Source organism: Ciona intestinalis, chromosome 8 (assembly GCF_000224145.3).
Source record: "Ciona intestinalis chromosome 8, KH, whole genome shotgun sequence".
NCBI classification, from domain to species: Eukaryota; Metazoa; Chordata; class Ascidiacea; order Phlebobranchia; family Cionidae; genus Ciona; species Ciona intestinalis.
In genome coordinates, this window is record NC_020173.2 from 444,489 (window position 1) to 465,551 (window position 21,063).

General features: G+C 42.8%; 1 protein-coding gene across 4 annotated transcripts; it reads right to left on the bottom strand.

Annotated features, from left to right (window-relative positions):
* On the bottom strand, nucleotides 1–20,237 carry LOC100187485 (cytochrome P450 26B1). Of its 4 annotated transcripts, none has more exons than XM_018812849.2 (9): nucleotides 20,069–20,237; nucleotides 7,014–7,382; nucleotides 4,818–4,925; nucleotides 4,424–4,615; nucleotides 3,231–3,431; nucleotides 2,387–2,562; nucleotides 1,894–2,278; nucleotides 1,080–1,207; nucleotides 1–821 (listed from the first exon to the last, which is right to left on the bottom strand). In XM_018812849.2, the coding sequence occupies exons 1-9, from the start codon at nucleotides 20,135–20,137 to the stop codon at nucleotides 572–574; spliced, it is 1,878 nt and encodes a 625-aa protein (XP_018668394.1). In that variant the 5' UTR covers nucleotides 20,138–20,237; the 3' UTR covers nucleotides 1–571. The 4 variants fall into 4 exon arrangements, with proteins under 4 accessions (XP_018668394.1, XP_009859215.1, XP_018668395.1 ...); XM_009860913.3 differs by lacking the exon at nucleotides 20,069–20,237 and adding an exon at nucleotides 15,694–15,828; XM_018812850.2 differs by lacking the exon at nucleotides 20,069–20,237 and adding an exon at nucleotides 14,722–14,956.
* Nucleotides 20,238–21,063: the final 826 nt, after the last annotated feature.

Genomic DNA, 21,063 nt, shown 5'->3' on the forward strand with positions numbered 1-21,063 from the left:
TGCAAGAAGAGCTTTTGTATTGAGAAGGCTTGACGAGAAAACAAGTTAATAACAAAACACACTGCGGAACAAACGGCATATACAGCGCTTTTGACGCTGACGCCTTCAAGCGGGAAAACGCGTTCAACTATTTTACAGCACGTGCCAGTTTAATCATTCCGGTGTTTAAAAGAATCAAGGGAAATACTGCTTAGGTTTTTAGAATAAAAAGGGTTCATGTTCTGGAGGTTAAATCAGCTATTTTGTAGCTGAAATGTAAATGAAGAATGTGAAAGGAATTAAATTAACAGATAATTAGAATAATACTGCTGGTGTGTGGCTATCACTTGTATCCTCTTTACGAAAAACAAATTAGTTATGCTGTTGGCACGACAAAACACAAAAAGTGAAGAAATATTGGGGAAAATGTACAAGTATGCGAAAATATAGATGTCGGGATTAAAAGCGGATGTTGCAACGTCGAAAAGTTTGTTAGAGGGCGAAGCAATAAGTTAGATATCCCCTCTGAAATCTTTTACACCGCGGTTGGCGTTTGAATTCCTCGCTGCATCATATACACCTTGATCCATTATTACGAGCTGTCAGTGGCAACCGGCTCGCTGCGGGAGGTTACAACTCCGACCGTTTTTCTCGGTTGGAGATGTACAGGAAGGCCGTCCTTCGGGTGTAGGGTTGGAATGGCCACCATTTTGGGTAGGGTCTTGTTGGCGAGCTTCCAGCTGCTGTTACATCTTATCATTTCAATGAGAGAGACTTTCATTATAATGCGCGCATACTCTTGCCCAATGCACACACGAGGCCCGCCTCCAAATGGAATAAAACTGTATAAAAATAACAGGAATAATTAATAAAAAAAATTGGGGGGGGGGGGGTTTTTTGGGGGGGGGGGTTTTTTTTTTTTTTTTTAAACGACGGGGACCCCCCCAAAACTCTAATGATATTGGCATTATATTGCACGTATACAAGTATATATATCGTACCGACTTGTGCCTATTAAATTTAAAGCAATATAAAACAATTTAGGACTCAAAGCCGGAGAATAAAAACATTCTTTATGTTTAAGAAAAACAATTTCGTACCGGAATTTCTTATCGTTGGCATCGGGGGCGAAGTGTTCGGGGTCAAACTCAGTCATATGTTCAAATTCGAGCTCATGTGTGTCTCGGATGTTGTAGATGACGGTCCATCCTTTCGGGATGCGATAGTCCTGAAACAAAAGATCGTATTGTTAGCATGGGAGTTGCGGTCGTGTAGTCGCTCTTGACTTAATTCGGGAGAATGGGTTGTGAAATCTGTCCTAATTGTCGCTGAGCCAGCGCCTAATTGGCAGCACGACGACCACGTAATCACTGCGCACTTGCTTCGACCTTCAGAGTGGTTTATTAATCTCTTTTTATTAAAAAATATACAGGGCAAAGCTCACTGCGGTGTGTTTTAGACAACGGTGAGCCGGTAGGTAAACACACTCTGCTAAAATTAGTTGCTGAGTTTATTCTGAGAAGTATGTACCGATGGCGCAGGTTAAAAGTTCAGTATAGGTATACGAGATAGATCAACAGGCCGCGCCCATGCTTCAGACGGCTTGACCTGTCCTTCGACGAGACAAGTGCAACTACTTCCACTCGAAGAAGATGTTACAGGTCGCACAAATAGGATGTGGCGGAGTTTTTAAAAAATGGGTGAGAATGACATTTACATAATCGGTACAGTTTTAGTGCTAAACCTGCGGTCTATTGGTAGACTGTGCGCTTATCGGTAAAATACATATAGATGCGTCAGCAACTTTAAAGTAAGCCACGTCGCAAGTGAAATATACGACAAAGGCCAACTTGTAAATTTTCGTAGTTTTCCATCACAACAACTCATGACTAACCCGTGACCAAGTGTACTTACCCCGATTTGAAAGGTCTTTTTGGCTCGTCGGTATGCGCCGAGGACTGGTGGTCGAATGCGGAGGGTTTCCTTTAGGACTTGATCGAGGTAGGTTAGTTTGTGTATGTTCTGAAGGTTAAGCTCTGGCATGTGTTCTTCATCAGATGAATCTTCACGCAGGATACCATGCTGAAGTAGTTCATTTTCAAGCTTAGAGAAAACATCGGGGTGGCGCGCTAGTTCAAGTATAGCGGATGTAAGAGCACTGGCAGAGGTGTAGTAACCGGCGAACATTAGTTCAATCGCAATTTCTTTGATCTCCAAGTCGCCTAATTCAAACTCATTGTCGGCATCGGATTTTGTGTTGTTGTTGTCCAAGTTGCTTTCTTCTCTTAATTTCTTCAGTCTAGATTAAAATAGAATATACGTTATATGGGAAAAAACATTTAAAACTATCATAAACTCCAATTCAAGTATATATATTGGTATGGTATATGTTGTATTAAACAATTACCTGATTGAGTTTTTAATTTCCTCGTAGAGAATGGTGCCAAGTGCCCCCCGAAAAGCAAGTCCATCACACGGATCCGCTCCTTCCCCACTTTTATTGATTTCCGAAAACACCGCTTGCTTTTTGGCTTCTATATGAATTTGAAGCAAGTCCAAAAGTTGGTTTCGTGCTTTCATTCCCTGATAAAAAATAAGCTTATTCTATAGGCCGCTACAATTAGAGCAGCCTTAAGGGGGCGCCAATAAGTCTCAAACTGGCTGCAATTTGTTTGAGTTTTTTCCAGCCAACCACGCGCCGCGCCTTTATCGTAAACTGCAGTCATAAGTAGCCGCGCTCCACAGACCTAAAGATTAAGTAGGACTGTCACTCCAGCAAATTTTCGTGAAACCGCTATATAGGCCGCAAGTTACGCGGCTCGAGGTTAAGTTTCCGGGTGGCCGAACCACCACAAAACTTCACCTTTGCTTCGTTGCAAATAACTTCCCGTTTGGATGCGTGGTCGCGATAGGCGAACTCAAGCAAACCCATTTGGCGCCAATTACATGTGTCCGAAACTGTTATTTCAAGTGCGAACACGGTATAACATGGTATACTGCGCGATTTTAGTACGTCATTGATCGGGAATGGTGATGAAGTATGCGAATTTGAAAGCTATTTCTTATGTCGTTTACGATAGTCTGATGATTAGAATACATGTGACTCTCTGTAATTAGTAGCCAACTTTATGCTATAAATAAAAAATACAAATTTCCTGAATTTTGCGACTGTATACTCAATTTACTAATTCTGTACAAATTATTTGAATATCGTCATTGAAACCAATAGGCTACTCTATAGTTTAGTTTACCTTATTAAAACCAAATCCTGGAACGTTGTATGGAAGGCAGAACACGTTGCTGACTAGTTGGTGAAAGGTTTTGAACAACATGTCCAGCTCGACTTGGTCACTTATTTCCAATCCAAGCAAAGCATTGACCGCAACGTCAAACGTCAATCGAAGCATGTTTGGATACACCAGCGGTTGGTCGCTTTCTTGCATTTGTCGTACCTGTCGGAAAACAAAGTTGAACATAAGTTCATGCAACGTGGAAAACAGGAAAGGTATAACCACAGTCAATAGGTTACAGGGTTGAAATTGTACTAATTGGCGTTTTTTGAACCTGCATGACCCCTACGTATTTTGTGGTTACTGATTTGCGATTTTCTGAAGTAAAATTGAAGCTCTGCACGACCTGCTGCATACACAACAGCAAGGAGGATGTCTAGGTGGGTATTCGCAATAAAACGAACGTTATACAATCGATTTGGCTTTTAAGAATCGGCAAAGCTAGCACGAAATTACCGCAGATGCGTCGAATATGCGAGTAATATCAACTGCGGTGACGTTTACTGCGAAGCTTGAGCGCCGAATTTGTCTTCCCGGAAAATCGTGGATCGTCGAAGTCCTGGAAAGAGACTATCCTATATCTGCAGCGACCTTTACATGAGCTGCAATTTGAGGAGAAAGGATATTCTCCGACCAGGCTCTCGCATCGGCGTTTACCAACTGCCGGTCGCCGAAGGTCAAATAACCTTAACTAACAGTGGTTGTGGTTTCAGCAGGAACTTTGTTTATGCCAGTAGGGCTCGCGCTTCGAAGCCGAAAGGTATAATCTCGAAGTAAATTTAATTGCTTTTCGCATTACCGGCATACCGACACTATATGGACTGAAACCCTGCGGTGGCACAGGTCTCAAATTCGTAACGCGTTAATTTTGATTAACACATTGGAGACTATCCAGATAATGTGCAGCGATGTCGCGAAGATTTCGCAGAATGCAATTAGGACGACGCCTAGTAATAATATCCAATACCTAAACCGTTTTGATCCAGCGAAAACTGGGAGCTATTACGTCGGTTAACTTTAACTTACAGATATAAGCCCACATAAGTTTCACATCCGCCACATCTACGTCGTAAAGATCATGCTTTGAATATTTAAAACGCAGCAGTGAACAAACGAATTTTACAAAACCAATAAAAATTTTAATGCAAACTTACGATACGGGTGGCGTGGTTTCTCATTATCGGAACGTAGTCGTTCAATGCAGCACGTGTGAAAGCCTTGAAAGCGACTTTTCTTTTGTACTTGTGGATATCGCCGATCGAGTTGACTATGCCATGTGAACCCAGGATGGTACGTACGGTGTAAGGCCAAATCGTTGTCACTTTGTCGTGCTCCCCGGTCAAAATCTATAAGGTAAACAAAATTGCGTAACTTGAACCACGGGAGCTTATTAATCGCACAAGAGCAGCTAAAGCTCACAGTGGTAATCTTTTAACTCCTTTATGTAAGATCTGATTCTTGGGGAGAATTATATATGTTGATACGTATCAATGTATCGAGTTCAAGGGGGTAATGAAAGATTTGCATTTTTGTGTGTTTGTTGTTTACCTCTTTAACGTATTCGTGTCCCGATACTTTGACGATTGGTAAAGAAATAGCATTAGTGGTGAAGACATTGCCGTATTTCTTTCTTCGATTGGAATTAAACTTAGGACCCTGTAAGAAAGATACGAGTTAATCAGCTTGAAATTTTACAGAATAAATACTGCGACTTTGTTGTGACCTTTACGTCGAGGTCACAGAGTCATGACGTCGATTTTGACAGTGAGGTTAACGAGCGATTGGTCCGCTTATCAAAGGAAGCGGCGGGGCTTTGTTTTTCTGTGGCAAATCATGACAAATAGGCACCGTTAGTAATCGTTAACCCGGTATGCCCTCGATTGGGCCTCTTCTACTATAGAGCCGCTCTTGAAACGCATCATTACGGGCGGGAATAAATGTCGCGGGCAATGGAGACGACAAAAGCCCCTAATCTAATCGCTGCTCGTTAAACTATCGACACAAAACGATTCTCGTGCTCCGACAAAGTAGCCACGAAATAGCTCGAGGTCGCCGAAAGGTTACCGAGAACCGTGTCCCCCGACTAATCACCATCTTAGCACCTGTACAACTTGCGGCCAATGGACGGTCGATCACCGGTCTCATAAGTGGCCCTAATGGACGACGCCGATTAAGTACGGTGGGGTAATTTGCAACGCGAGTGCAAACATACCGTGATTTTGTTCCACCGCAGAAGCATGCGCGTTATATCTTTCAAGTTGTAATATTACCTAATGAAACACGAATGACAGCCATGGTGTTATCATATACAAGTGACACTGTGTGGCGCCACTAAGTTTAAGGTGTAAGCTGATATGTGTACAAGGTCGTGTCCTCGAAACCCGGAATCGGATACACGAGCTTGAGTTCGCTGGACCGTAAAATGCGTCGTCAACTTCTATTGTCCCGGAAACATTAGCACGACTGTACAGCTATATTTCCTCATTGTGTAAATAGTGGCGGCGGGGTCAGTCGGAGGACAGACAGGTGTACTCGGCAAAGGTAAGTAGTCGACACAAGGTCCAATTGCGCACGTGATCAATAATTTCGAAATAGAGGTTCGGCTTACGTAATACCGTGTGCAGGGGACCTTGTACAAAAATATAAACAACCTCAAGCCGCGCCGACTGACTAAGGCAACATAGCAATGGCCAATATCAACATTCAAATACAAGGGACGTCGAAGTTGAACAAGTTCAATGGCGACTTCAGTTCCGTTTTAATTGTTATATTGGTCTGTTAGTCTGGGGTGATGATTGTAGAAGTCGGTCGTTTGTTTTGGTTGAATTCACCGAAAAACAACGGGTACTTTTAAGGGAATACTGGGAGAGTGCGAAATGAAATAACTGCCGTGCCTAAAGGTCTTTTGGACGGAGTTATTGGTGCATTGTACTGCGAGTTGTCGAAATGCGATTATGGGCGATTGAATAACAATTCGTTTAATCTCAAGTAAACGCCTCGACCTTCGAACGACCTGCAAGCTTCCTCGAAAGCGAGCCGAGCAAATAGAATAAAAGCGGATCAAAAATGTTTCTATTGCGCGTCTTAGACCTCAGAAAATGGGCGCGTCATTTGCGGCGGGCAACAAAAAAGTCCCGTACGGAATTATACGTCGTAATAAAGAGTAACCTGCGTTCATATCACGGTGAATCACTCCACAGTGCGAACTTAAAAAGGTAACATATTTGGCACTATTAGATTTACGTGGAAATAGATTACGGAAGGCGGAATTGCGGAAAACGTGCACTCAATGCCACCATAAACAGGGGGATTATAATTCGAGATGATATCACAATAGCACTTGGAATTCCAGAACTAAGCCTAAGCTAATGCGTCATCCTCACCCTAAAGGACAAGTACACCAAGCCACGCGACTATTTCAGAATCGATTACGAAAATCGGGAGAGCCAAGGGTTATTAAACATTTTCGCGGGCGCGCAAGCAACTAGCATTATACTATTTCGGCCTCTGGCGTATCATACGTGGTTTAATCCCGCAAAGAGACGATTGGATGGTTCAAAGTCACCACCACAAGTTATTATCTCTTCATAAAATGCCACCTTTCGTGCTAGCTTCGTTTAAATGTAACCCAAGCGTTCTTAATCCTTCGACGTGGAAAATTACACAATAATTTACAAGCGCGTAATTGCCACTGTAAGGTTAACCTAGTAAACACATAAGAAAACTAAATATTGGGGTAAATACCTGGGTGATCCATGCGAGAGTTTCGCCGATGAAAGGAAGTCCGAAACTGCCAGGTGGGATCGGGAGGTGGTTGAGCTTGCTGTCCGGGTCTACTGCTGATTTCATGTTGTAATTGAGCCACCACGCTTTGAGGGGGTGCACGAGAATACAAACGGCGAGAATCGCGGCGAGGCCGAGTAAGATGAATGCCATCAGCGGGGAAGCAGCAACTGCTGAACTGTCGAATAGGGACTGCAGTGTCCCATTCAGCTGCTCGAAGAACTGGTCAGAACCGGAATATTCATGTTCTCCGTTTGCCCCTTGCTGGAAAGTTGCTTCGGCCACAGTCTCGACTTCTAACTCAGTTTCCCAGCCTTCTGTCGCGTTCTCCTGTAAAAACAAGCAAGTTGCAATAAACGGTTCTTTATACACTAGCAAACCTAAAAATACAACTAAGCATCGCATGTCAGCGAACACAAGATAGCCGCTGCTGACGATGCGGTATACACCCGTCGAATGACAGAGTTCAAGCCGCTTATAAGGCCACTTGAAAACAGCATTTACGCAATACAGGTTCAATAGTTTAAACGCGTAGTACAGAGAATTGAGCGCAACAAATTCCAGCTAACTATAAATTCTCTGTGCAGAGTTTGTCGCTGATGTTATTAGTAAAGCATGACGCTATAGCTTTTAAACTAGAGTCGATAAAATACAGCTAAAGCCACGAATTGAAAAGTGTTGTAAGACGGATCTCAGTTAAACACATCATCACCTAATTATTTTTAACTCTTTAAAATTCTCGCTTATATTAAAATCCTCTGTGAACAACTCACACCATTTCACCAGGTTCTAAAGTATCAGAAAACGACGTTCGGTAACTAACGTGCGTGCCCGGCAGGCGCAAGAGACAAATTACAGATCGTGCAGGGAACGCAAGGTCAATTATAATCCGCTCTTTTGGCCACGACCGCCACGTTCGAACCTAATCCGCCGTTCAGTTTGTCTTCTAATGGCCATAAAGTCAGCCGGGAACACCACAAAGAAATAAACTTTTACGGAAGAGATAAACTTAGTAATAACTTGGCTTTGATAAAAACCGCTCAAAATTCAAACTTATCTTACCATGGTCGACAGAAACTCATGTTGCCATAACGTGGTGGTATTTCGACCAGTAGTTGCAGGCATGCGTAATAGATCGTAAGTAACCACCATTGGCGCTACTTTTTGATAAGCAGACACAACGGAAAAAGACATTGAAACAAGCGGGTAATGAACACTTTTTCAAATCGCTTCTTTACAGTGCTCAACGTAAACTGTTTAGGAATGGACTTCGCCTAAGTTCAAAGAGCAATAACCCGTTCGCTGACTGGCGTGTAACGTAAACTTGGCAAACTCCGGCAACGGATTAAGACGTATTATCTTCCGATATATGGCCGCTCTTCGGTACTTTTCTGAGAACGATGATCTTCTCTCCTGCTCAAGTTGATCGACTGAGGAACCAAGGGCTCTGCCTCCCTCTTTATATATGCGCTGTCCTGCTGCCACTGCCGATAACGACGTTTATTCGGTGCCGAGTGCGTTTGCTCTGAACTAACAAAGGGGCACGCACACACGCGCGAAGAGAAAAAAAGAATGTTAAAAACAACGTCGTTTTTTCTGCGGGCCTCGCTTGTTCACGCCTATTGTTTCGCAAGGCTAATAACTTTATTCGGCGCGAGCGCTGTCACTTCGCGTCCTCCAGTTCACCCCGACCTCTCGCTTCTCTGGACAGTACAGGTGGGAAGAAAGGCAGTGCTGCATCACGGCGAATAATTTCCCAGACAAAGTTCGACGAGCAGCGAAAGGCAGCGGGTAAAAGCTGTTAATGCATCCGCTGCCCATAAACCGATAAATTAATTGAACTCCTGTCACCATGGTGGAATACAGCACCGTTAGACGAGCAAACTTGAAATGTTCGGTCGCTCGATCGTAAAACGCAACCTCGTTAAATAAATCATGAGCTACGAGGTCTAACACCGTTGATGGTTTGAGTAAAGTTCACCACCGGGCTAACTCGGTCTAAAGTTTACTAACGGAATAGGCAAATATCGATTCGTGTAATAACCACAGCAGCGGAAACTCTATCGGGTAATGCGCGGAAAGTTTAAGTTTTCCGCTCCGTGTTTCCGTAAACTGGCAGAGCGCGCGCATTGAAATTGAAGAGATGCTTTATCGGGCTTGTACTTTAGATAACCCGGATTTTCATCGCTACAATGAACCGACTGAAACGATTTGTCATATTTTGACTCTTGGCCGAGATTAATTTAATTTAGCAATCCGGATGCCCTATTTTTAATACGTAATAATAGCGGAAATCGAAAACCGCTCGGCTATTCTGTTTAACGTAATGTTTTTCAAAGAGCGATTTTGATGCGGGAGGCTGCACGGGACAAACTAGTAGTGCCAGCCAGTAAGATTAATCTGTAAATTTGAATCAAGCGTTTTCAGGGTCAAATCGGCATTCGGCCTTCTCGTGACCTTGCACTGTAAGTTCTGCTTTTATGCGGTACGATAAAACGCTACCTGTTTAGAAGGGAACCCGCAATTTCATTTACGCGATCACTTATATGGATGAATTAGAACCACCGGCCCACGAGTGATGCATGATACTGCGAAAAAGAACAGTGTTGAGCGGATCGGATCAGTTCGGCAAAACGGCCGGAATAACAAGCCCATTGGCCGGCGAGTGACCTGGACATAGGTCGGCCTCGAAATATTTATCATGATTAGTCTTCGCGACCAACGACTGACCTGCTATTGCATGAGAAACGTAGCAAATGCCGGGAGGTGGCGATTAACAGCGCTAGAGAGATTTCGATTTCGGGTAGAGTTGAACAGGCGGTCACCTTAGCCACAGTTCGCGCAGAAAATTCTCACACCGCATTATATAATATTTCTATGGTGGGAAAGGGGTAGATGTTGTTGCTATCTTTTCGCGATTCGATCACGAATTAATTTTCCCAGTGTTTAATATCACGTATCACCGGTACAACGCCCTTGAATAAATTTGCGGTCGACGATGTCACACGGGCCCGCGGTACAAAATTTTAAAATCTGCTTTTTATTCACAACTTCCAAATGCATGCTGTTCTTAGAAACTGCAGTTCTTAAAAACTTTCCGAGTCGTATATACACAGCAAACAAACCACTTTAACCCTGACAATTACCAGCCACAAGCCGATTAAACATATACAACCTTCTGGAGACGGAGTCGAATTGTTATATGGATTCGAGTACCAAGAACACGGGTCAAATCTGGTCGCCGGTCACAAGGTTCGGCTTCCACGAATTAAATGTTTACAGTTAAGCATAATTTTAATTCGCGTACAAAAATCCCAGATCAGCCGCTCTCGAATCATATCAACTACGCGTCGAAGCAGCGCTGTTTTTACGGAGTAATCCCGTTAAGTGTACTAAGCCGCGATTGTGCGCGTTTAACTCTTGTTTCCGCAGGGGCCACGGCAGTTGCAGGACGGGGCATTTCATTCAGCAGTCAGCGGCTTATCCCGTTGCAGGGTCGCCTGTTTACCGAGAGCACCTGCCGACATTGCGTTGATCAAATAATTTTGTTTGTTGTGTTTAATTGTCACAAGGTTCATCACCGCGTTTAACTCTTTCATCGAGTTGAGGAACGAAGTGGGCAACACTCGCTGATCGACGACCACCTGAAAAAGCGTCCACAACAACTGCTATTCTGACGTCATAGCAGACCCGTGGTAATCCATTCGTAACCAAACAAAGAGAATTCCACCTCATAACAGCCACCGTTGAACAATAACTGGCACGGTGCGCGCCAGGAGTAAAACACAAGCAAGTGTAGTGTAACAGGGGTGAAAAGGGCGCGTCGTAAGCTCGGGTCACGAAAAGGCCAGCGAAACAGCTATTACTTTTATTACAATTTATACGACTACAGCTGTTGCAGCAATTGGTGAAATTGGCCTCCGCCAAAGAAATGTACACGGGTATCAAAACAGCGATGTAAACAAGACTACCGGCATGTTAATATCTTAAGAAACAAAATATGAAGGGACACGCGAGGGTCATGTCTGCTCAGAATAATATTATTCCAAAAACCTTACGTCCCCTGTTGCGCAACAAGGCAGTTCTCCGGGATTTTATTTATTTATTATTTTCATACCGGTTTGAAATCAAATATAAAAAGTATGTTATGTTTTTATAATTTAAATTGCGGACTTTGTAAACTTGGTCGGTTATACGCATATGTTTGCCGAAATTTAGCCAAGTAACAATAAGCAATGTAAATGGCGTGTTTATTAGCAAGCTCTTGACGCGAGATAAAGAACCGCACAGCGAACGCCAAAGACGTAAAATGATGTCTTCGATAAGCGGTGGGCGCAGGCGTTTCGCCGAAGACTTCACCGGGGGTACGGCCCGAACTCCAAACGACCTCGCAAAAACGTAAGGCCCTTCCAGGTAATGGGGAATATAGATATCGAAGCAGGTAAACAGTTGACTGTTTGTCAAGATCAACTGCTCCACAGTGAGAATCTTTGGCGACACACGAGTTCAAAATAAGGTCACAGCGTGCTCCGCAGTTTTGACGTAGATGATCGCAATTCGAAACGGAATTTACCTTCTGATTTGTTGAATGAAATTGCAAACGGTAGCGAAACATGTATGATTATGGGTAATTCGGCTTTAATAGGCCAGAGGCCACGTTGCGGTAGCTTTAACCACCACATACGAGACGCTAATGGTGGAATAAGAATGTCCCTCTTTTGGCACTTGACCGATAGTCGAACTCTGTTTCGACGAACTTCGGCTTTTATCCCCATAATAAGCGGCTATGTTTAACTGGCAATAATTTAATGCGGCATAAAGCGGTGTCCGGTTTCGGGCCAGACACTGACTGCACTTTACCGGCGTGGAGCCAGTTGTACTGGGAGTTCTGGTTTAGGTGGATACCTAACCAAATAGCAGGGTGTCAAAGTTGAAATATTCGCTCCGTCACGCCAAATGACGCAAGCGAGTCGGCGTACACAAGTCAAAAATCCCGGATCGGCGAAACGAATTTGTTTGCAGTGCTGGGCTGCTGGTCACGGTCCAAATATTTCATTGGCTAAATCGGTAACCGCGATCCCGTAGATGTACACAAATACTTAACGATGCCTTAAGTTTAAAAATATTTTCGATTCTTCACGACTTTTGCTGTTGACTCCAGGAGAAGCATCATTGATTGGACGAATGAAAAGCATAAGCTCACCGGGTACACGAAGTCGGTCGTGAATGTTTTTCTTAGAACGGCGTGCTGGGTCGTTTCTCAACATTAAGAAGGCAAAAGTGCAAGCGGGAATGGGACAGTGGTGTGCAACGCATAGCAAACAGTCCTTAGGAGGGCCATCTCCGTTAAAATCTATTGTTTATTGCCAGCACAGTGAATCTTGGCCGATAATTTTCAAGCCAAAAGTGACTCGATAGGATACTGCATAGTTTGCACGTACACATTCTTTTTGGGAAACTTACGCGTAAACAATTATCGCGATGAAGTTTGATGAAAATCCTTTGCTTTGTTGTTATATTGTTATATTAACCAAATGTGTGTTCGGGGGGATGGTGCGACGCTTGTTGATAAACAGCTTAATATAACGACATGAGTGGCTTATATAATCCACTTACAATCGAAATAAAACCGCGCGGCCTTCCGATCTAGTCCCGCTGCCCGAAATCGCGCGAAATTTTCCGAAATTGATCGAAGCTTTATCTCGCCGTGATGTCTAACGCTGACGTCAACGAAACATAATTTGACGAGTTTCGAAATTCCTCACTAAAGTTATGACGTAGTGTAGTTCAAGTGGTTCGAAAACAGCATTCTTTGGTGGACAAAAACGATTCTGTTATAACATGTACACCCGAAGCAACTGGTGTGTAGAAGTTTTCCCTTTGTATGGGCTTATTATGCGGCGTTTATAAAAATATTCCCTTATACACAAATGTAAATAGAGTTTTAACATATACACTACAAATGCTGTGATTTTAAATATATTCAATGGATGTTGAGAGTTGGTAGCACAGGCCAACGGTATATACTTGAAACAATGGGATTATTTATCGCATTTCAGTAACCTCTCTTTAAACTCGATCGCTGGACAAGCAAGGAGAAAAACGCCACTTGGCGATATTTGCGGGCGTGAATCGAGGCCACCATTTTCTTAGAACGGGTTTTCTTAGCAAAAACGCGATCGGCGATGCACAGTAAGACCATAAGCCGCAATTTTAACGTTGGCAACGAACACAGAAGGTTATTTTCACATGCGGATACTCGTGACCCGCGTCATGAACCTGATGTTTGAATCTAAAATAAAACACAAAAACAGTTACGACATAACGTTCAAATTAACATCGTCTGCAACAAGTAAAACAAATTTCCGTAAAATCAATTACACGAACCTCTATTCACGTAAATGAGCTCACCGTGCATTTAAATCTAATCAATTCCGAGGTTTAAAATAACCCTGTAAGGCACCCGTGAACAACTGTGTAGTTAAAATGGCATCTTACCCGGTCATTGAACCTCGCCGATCAAACAGGTCGATTCGTTAAATCAAATTTCAGTATCATCATTACACAGCATGCCGCACAAACGCCGCTTAAATTTGTCTTCTGGTTGAACCCTTGTAAACTATATGGGCTTTGTGAGACGGCTGTTTATATAGCAGACTGAGGTGAACCGACAAGCATAGACAAACACGGCGACAAATGACTTCCAGCCACAATTCAATGTCGTCAACGTGTACAGTGCACGTAGATGCGGTGTATACCGCCAAGTTTATTTTAACTTCGGCCACAAGACTTTTTGATGTGGATTTTATCAATCATAAATTAGGAAAATTAATACAATGTTTATTCGTAACTGTGTAGTGTGCGTGGCAGTTCTATAGGTTTATATTGGTACGTTGCAATCCATGGCTAAACGATATTTTAGAGTCTTTTTTGGGGGGAATTAGCGTTTAGATCTGCTGGGTGGCGCTATAGCGGCGTTACTTGTTCACGATTGTATTCACGAAAGTTCATGACCCATAGTAAGCAACACATACACCGCTGACTAACATCCGGTCTTCAACATGAAATCGGATATGCATGTATAGAGCGCGGAAAGAGATACTCTGCATTTCAAACCAAGCGACTTCATTATATGTGTAAACACATGGTATCGATAAAACATAATTTGATAGAAAAAATAATTAGATCGACATTAGAACGGCGTCTTTATTTTTTACATATAGTGCTGTGATGGTGAATTAAAACCCCGCGAACCAATTTGGGTAAAACAACAATTCTTATACGTATAATCAATCGACAAGGAATGTAAAGCTTGTCGAAAGTGGCGAAATGTCCGAGGTGCCGAACTGAACTACGATAATCTGATAAACAAACAATTTGTTGCCCGACCACCATGGTTTTAATTAAGAAACTAAATCCAAGCGAGTACGTTGACACACCCACTTAACGGTATGCGATGCCGCAATGACAATACCATCACAGAACAATTCTACTCCATGTATGATTAACCAATGCGGATATTTTTAAAGTTTTGCGCAAAATGCGCTTTAGTACTGCGCGGGTGGCATACCTTAAACGAAATATTCTTAGCTTTTCACGAAACCAAACCAACCGAGTCTACATACCCAAAAAAATATTTTCAGCAATCAAAAAGTTCCACAAAACTCACCAATGCAATACTGACTTTCGAATTCCGAACGCTAATCAGTGTGAACGGCCAGTTCAATTAAGCTGCGTATACCTGACGGTAAAGCCCTCTTATATACCCAAGTCTCTCTGAACTTAGTCGGGGGTCTAAGGATCTGATTACTAGGGAGATCTCAACGGATCCAATGTCGCTTCGACGACTGGTTTGTTGTTTCAAAGCAACCGTAACGCACCACGACGACTGATTGGATTGCCAACACGTGCTTCTACCTTACTTAACGGTGAATCACTTTAAACCTATTTTCGAAGACTGTGCACTTAATATGAGACTGGGGGAAAGCTGCCAAAAGCGTCTCTCTCACCTATTAACTAATATGTAAAATATGCAACGCGAAAAAATGAATTAAACACGTATTAAAGACAAGCATTGACATTAGTAAGCAGCTATCTGCAACTAACTGCACGCCGGTAGTGTTGCATGTCATTAACAAAGCGAAGACACATACATGTCACGAATTTGAGCCGTGCGTGTCAGTTATTGAATAGACGTCTATTATTATTTGACGCAAAAGTGACACCACCGCTAAGAGCCGCAACATTGTCTGGATTTTTAACGGTTGAGTGACGTGTGAATAAACTGGCTGTGACTATTGCAGAGAACCCCATAGTTACAAAAAGCGTTCGGTGTATTTGTGTGCGTCGCGTCACTCATCAGCTGGCCTAGTAATGTCTGGAAATACACAGCGGGTTTCACCTTTCGCGCCTAAGTAATCGGTGCGGACAAGCAACTCATTCAAATGAACGCAGCTTTAATTAGACGACAGGATGCAACGCTTTGGGTTACCGATTGTATGCGCCGTGTATTGCATCCTGACCGATGCTGCTGTAACGATGACACCTTACATCCCGCCTTGCCGTAAGGAAAGACGAGAGCGCGCTGGAAGTGGCAATGTAGGTTAAATGCAACATAAAGAAAACATGAAAAACCACTTACTGATTTTGTTCGACTTTGCACTGCTTCAAAAAGTATGAATTCTTCTAGGCCAGCCGAGCTAACAGCACAAAAAAGACTTGACTTTAACATAAATGAAAAAAAAAATAACCCGCCAAAAAAACCTGCGTTTAAAATTAACACATATAAGTATAAACTTCATCCTAGCCGAATAAACAAGTGCATAGTTCCAAAACGCACGCACACTTTAACCGATGTGTCGACCACTAATGCAGAGTTATCGTTTAAGGGCAGAATGTTTATTGCTTTCATTTTAAAATTCACTTGAAAGGAGGTCAAACACGGGTCGGGGGCGCATGGGGCCCGGGTTTTTGCCTAATGATCCTTGACCACGTGACGTCGAGCAACAAATTACAGGAAGAGCTCATGGCCGGGAGTTCCACTGCCCAAGTTAATTAACAAACCCCCCTTGTGATTCTCTGTAATGGATTCAAAACATAGATCGCGTGCCGAGGTGTTTTGACCTGACATACAAAAGTCTTGGGAACCATGAACGTTGCTCCCCCCCCCTCCCATGTTCGCGGTGACTTCTCCCTGAACCCGAGAAGCGGAAATCGAGACGAAACAAAGAATTTGACTTGAACACTGTATCTCTGACTGAAGAGACGAAGCGCAGAGTTGGCTGGGGAACTTTTAACCGCAGTCGACAGTTGCAGATTATAAAGTGAGCTTCACAACAGTTAATGATAACAAATAACAGTCCTTGTCTTATCTAGCGATATTCAAACTACGCCAAGCGCACCCTCCCCAATATTAAACTGTTCAGTAAACATTGAAGCCTTCCGGACTGCTGTGTCTGCATTATATCAAATAATAAGTTCAGGTAACCTTTACGTTCTAATGCTAAATACTCCTGAAATGAAGATGAGGTCTATATCATGGCTTCACAACAGTCTAATGCTAAAAAAGGGTTGTGTCCTCACACAACAAACCAATAACACTAACCGAAGGCCAACCTGGGTTCGCGCGGGAAACCGAAACGTACCGTCTCAGATCACAACAAACGCACAAGCAAATTGTTTCTCGCCTATAGTTCTTAGTCAATTAGCGACGAAAGAGCTTCCCTCGGCAAAACGCGCTGCAGGACTCAGCTGATGCAGGCAAGAGCATTAGCGCAGACAAGCATGATATGCTCTGAGCACTTGGTCGTCGGATGGTGCTTGTGATTGCGAGTGGAAAGCGCAAAATAGATTATGACGAATTGTTTCCTGGTTGTAGGCAGGATCGGATTGCGACTCGAAGCCGCCTGTGTTGGAGACGATGCCCTGGCCCGGCTCGCGAGTGTGTGAATTGTTCGCGACCCCGCGGTTGATAGGTCAATTCGACAGTCACTACTTCTCTATTTCGAGTCGGCCAAGTGCTGAGAAATGCCGCGATAACTCGGGAATGGGGGTGCGGATAAGGTCACCTGGCCACAAAATCAGCAACAGCGCGAACGTCGGTGCGGAGCCATTCGGAAAATCGGAAAATTTACATGATCGTTTACCGCAGTCGACAAGCGGCAAAGTAAGACATGAAGCTGTGAAAATGGAAACGAGCACGTCACAAAAAAGACTAAACGTAGCTCATGCGACAACTTTCCGGTTTCTTGCGCCGAATGTGTAAGTTTGAGACGAACCACCGACCACAACGCATACATACAGACCAATATTAAACCACAGAAGACGAACACACTTCCGAAACGACCAGAGAGGCATACACATAATAAAAACCTTCTCTTAATACTGGGTGGCTTGACAATTTTAAAAATAAAACAGTTGGAACGCAGTAGCTCGCTACAAAACCTATTCAGTGTATATCTCCACAATTCATAACGACGACGTATTTTCAGCGGATATCATGGTCGTTAATTCAATTTTAAAAGCAATTTCCGTCATGTCCTGACGGTTGTACAACTTATAGCCCTGCTGTATAAATACTGCGAGTTTACAAGCGGCAACTGGGATAGTTTAATATGGAAAAATAATTTATTTTCGGCAAAGGCCTTTGAATAATCGGTGTGATGTCAGACGCCGGTACACAGATAAAGGAAACCTACGTAGGTAAAACACTGTGCAACCCATTGCCCCACATCTTTCACTGCTCGTGGCCGTGCCAAAGCTGATAAAACTAGGGATGTGGATTACTAAATTCCGTTGTTGGGATCCGCAGACCTGGTAGCGCCAGCACTAACGATGGTGATCCATCATTTGGGTTAATCAGTCCGTCCGGAATCGTCTGATTAACTTTCCCACGTCACGAGGTGAACGTAAACGGAAAGGAACGTTGCCAGCATAATTTAGCTGTCCAGCCACTGCGCGTACACAGGGAAGTCATGAACTTTTGCGGGTCGATATTTGACAACCGCCACGGCCTCTTAACCGCAGCTATATATGCGAGTGGCAGTAAAAGACATAAACTAAACCACGAAGAAAGCGCGTTTTTGTATCAGTTTTATATTGATCGCGGACATAAAGAAAGAGAGCATGATGCTATACGTCACATATATCACAAATGACAAGACAGAGTCGGCGGCATTGGCGCAGTCACGCTTAGCAAACTGCGGCGGCCAGTTTCATGAGAGAGGGCGGGGGTGAAACGAAGTTCGCGATCTGCTGGGGTGGTCTGCAGTGACGTACCACTGACTGCTCGCACGTGACTACAGAGACAAACTATGACGGATTACGGAGATTGAATCCCGGGGCAGGGGCTTAGGGGCAGCGGGAATCGCTTAAATGAATTAGCCGACCCCGCTGCCTGAACTGATTAGCGTGGATATACGACTTAATCGCGCCACAAATGCTCATAACGTCATAGTAGCTACCGTGGGTCATTTATTATGAAAATTCAGGGTCATGTCCGCGGTTGGCAAATATTGTTCAGTACCCCAAGCAAATATTTTTTACTAGTGTTACAAACATAACTTACAAGGTTGTTTACTGAGCCAGATATAAAGCGAATATTCTGTCCATGACGTATAGTATGGGTGTTTGCTAAACTTATTTGACCCGATAACCTTTGTTTCTGTCGTAAACGCCCCCTTTACTTTACAAATAGCCGGCAATGAAATGTGTATATTAGGCTTATAAACACGCGATATATATGGTGATTATTATAATGGGTGGATGACAGCAGACAAAATATTTATGATAGAAGTAAAATATTACTGGTTTGCAACTCCGAAAATGTTTGGTAAACCTGGTATCGCGAATTGTACCATATTTAACTGTACGATTTCGTTAATGGGGCATACCAACGAAAATTCAGTTGTGTATATAAATCAATAAAAATGCTTAATAGGGATCTAACAGCAGACCACCACCAAAGTTATAAAATAACAGCTTTAAAATGTGTACCAAAACCGCAAATTTAACCGCTTGAGTAAAAAAATCGGCTGCGTGGCCAATGCATGGAAATTTCCATAAAAACGTGTCACTGAATTTTGAATGTTTCTAGTTTCTAAACTACTAAAAAAAATCATACTTTCAGCAGTTTAGAAACTATAGAAAACGTTTTCTGGTGGGAAATCCCATGCGTTGTCGCGCGGCCGATTTTTTCACTTCGGCGCGTGTTTTACGCGATATTTTAAAGAAGCAGTTTTGTTTTTAAGACTGTGGTGGTACCTTAAAATCACATTTCAGCAATTCTACCTATAAACAAATTTTCACTTTTCGTTGGTATTTTAGTTCCATTAAAACGAAATGTAACCGCTTAAACAAAGAGGGTGAGGCTACATCGGAAACAACGCAAGTCAAATGAACAGGTCGAAACGACAGCTCACCCACTCAAGGGCTGTCAAGTCGTTGTTGTCACCAGGTTAAAGTAGCAATGCATTAGAAACACGAGAGCAGTTATTTAGATCGATCACCTTGGTGGCCGAGAATTAGTACCGGCGAAAAAAAATTGTGCTGGTATGTATATTGAACCCATACACGCCGGAGCTATTTTATTATAGGCTGTTAGGTATTTTAAAACCATTTTGTTTGGCTGTACGAGTAGAAGTAGTATTGGAATATATTAAATATGCAAACGACTTACAGCGATCGTGCGCCACTAAAAAATCAACCGGTGTCAAATTTAGGTAATAACCAAGCGTGACAAACCCATGCTTTGGCGTGACTATAACTGACTAGACATACAGCTTGGCCAAAGGTTTTAAAACATTTGCAATTTTAGTTGAACATATTTTTGGTATACGATTCATTTTGGCTTTTTAGATTCTGTAGTACATTAATCAAAATTCATAACACAGACAGTTGATATTGCTGTCATAACTATGTTATTTTTAGAAGACTAATTAGGATAAGTAAATAGGTTGCACACGCACTGCGACGTGAAACGAAACGGTCTAGCCGAAATGCAGAAAGAAAATTCTCACCTTGCAAAATCGTAGGGACTTTGTATTTCCCCATTTGAATTCGGAGCATGCGAACGCCTGATGAACCATTTTGTTCTTTAGATTGAGGATGAATTACAAAATATCACCGAAGGAAGAAATTTCGTAGCAAGAATTGCGAATGTAACCAAATGATGTATTTTATCACAGGAATATTTTTAAATGCTCTGTATGCTGCAATAATAGAACCAAATATTAAACAATTGTTTACTAATATACATTATTGGGTAATTTGTTCAAATCAACATTGCCTGATATAGGACTCCTATAATTACTATTGGACATTCTCGGCAATTTCTTCCGGGAGTCAGAGAATCAGAAAGATTCTGTTCCCAAATGACAAACAGTTGCCGTATATATAGCGCCTTTCCTGGCCACGCCCGTCACCTGACCTCTGCCTGAACTAGAGTGAGATTTCTTAGAGCCAATTGTCCTGCATAGAATTTAGACTTCCTTCTTCCATTCGGGCAAGCGCGGCTTCACGAACTGGGCCTTTTCCGGTCCTGGAACATACACAGTCTGTGCGCACTGTAAGGCTGGGTGAAAATGAGCTTATGCTATTCTGCTACACATTAGACAACTGCCCATGATCTGCTTCAAGTCCAAAATTACATGCAAATGTGGGCAGGCATTTTATGAGATGAGCCGTTTGTCATCGTCGATAACTCATATACGCGTTCTATTGTTTCCGACCAGCACGTTACTATAAATAGACAAATGACTGAAGAAAACCCAAGTTGATTGGTTGATATTACTAACGCAATTTCGCAGTTAACGCCTAAAATAATGGCGCATCATAAAACTGTGATTATATGCACAGACAATTAGATTACTAATAGCGAGCCTAATACGGCTTCAATATTACTAATTCGGCCTGCCTTATACACAACGTTCGCCAAATTCGAAGCCGAAACTAGTGTGCTGATGTTAAAATCAACTAACGCGCATTAATACCAATATCCATTACGTCGCAAGTA

Coding starts and splice junctions, on each gene's coding strand:
- LOC100187485 (XM_002127577.5), bottom strand. CDS start 8,246: ATGTCTTTTTCCGTTGTGTCTGCTTATCAAAAAGTAGCGCCAATGGTG. Junction 3,432..4,423: donor GAAACCACGCCACCCGTATC/GTAAGTTTGCAT, acceptor GTTTTCCGACAG/GTACGACAAATGCAAGAAAG. Junction 822..1,079: donor GCCAACGATAAGAAATTCCG/GTACGAAATTGT, acceptor ATTTTTATACAG/TTTTATTCCATTTGGAGGCG.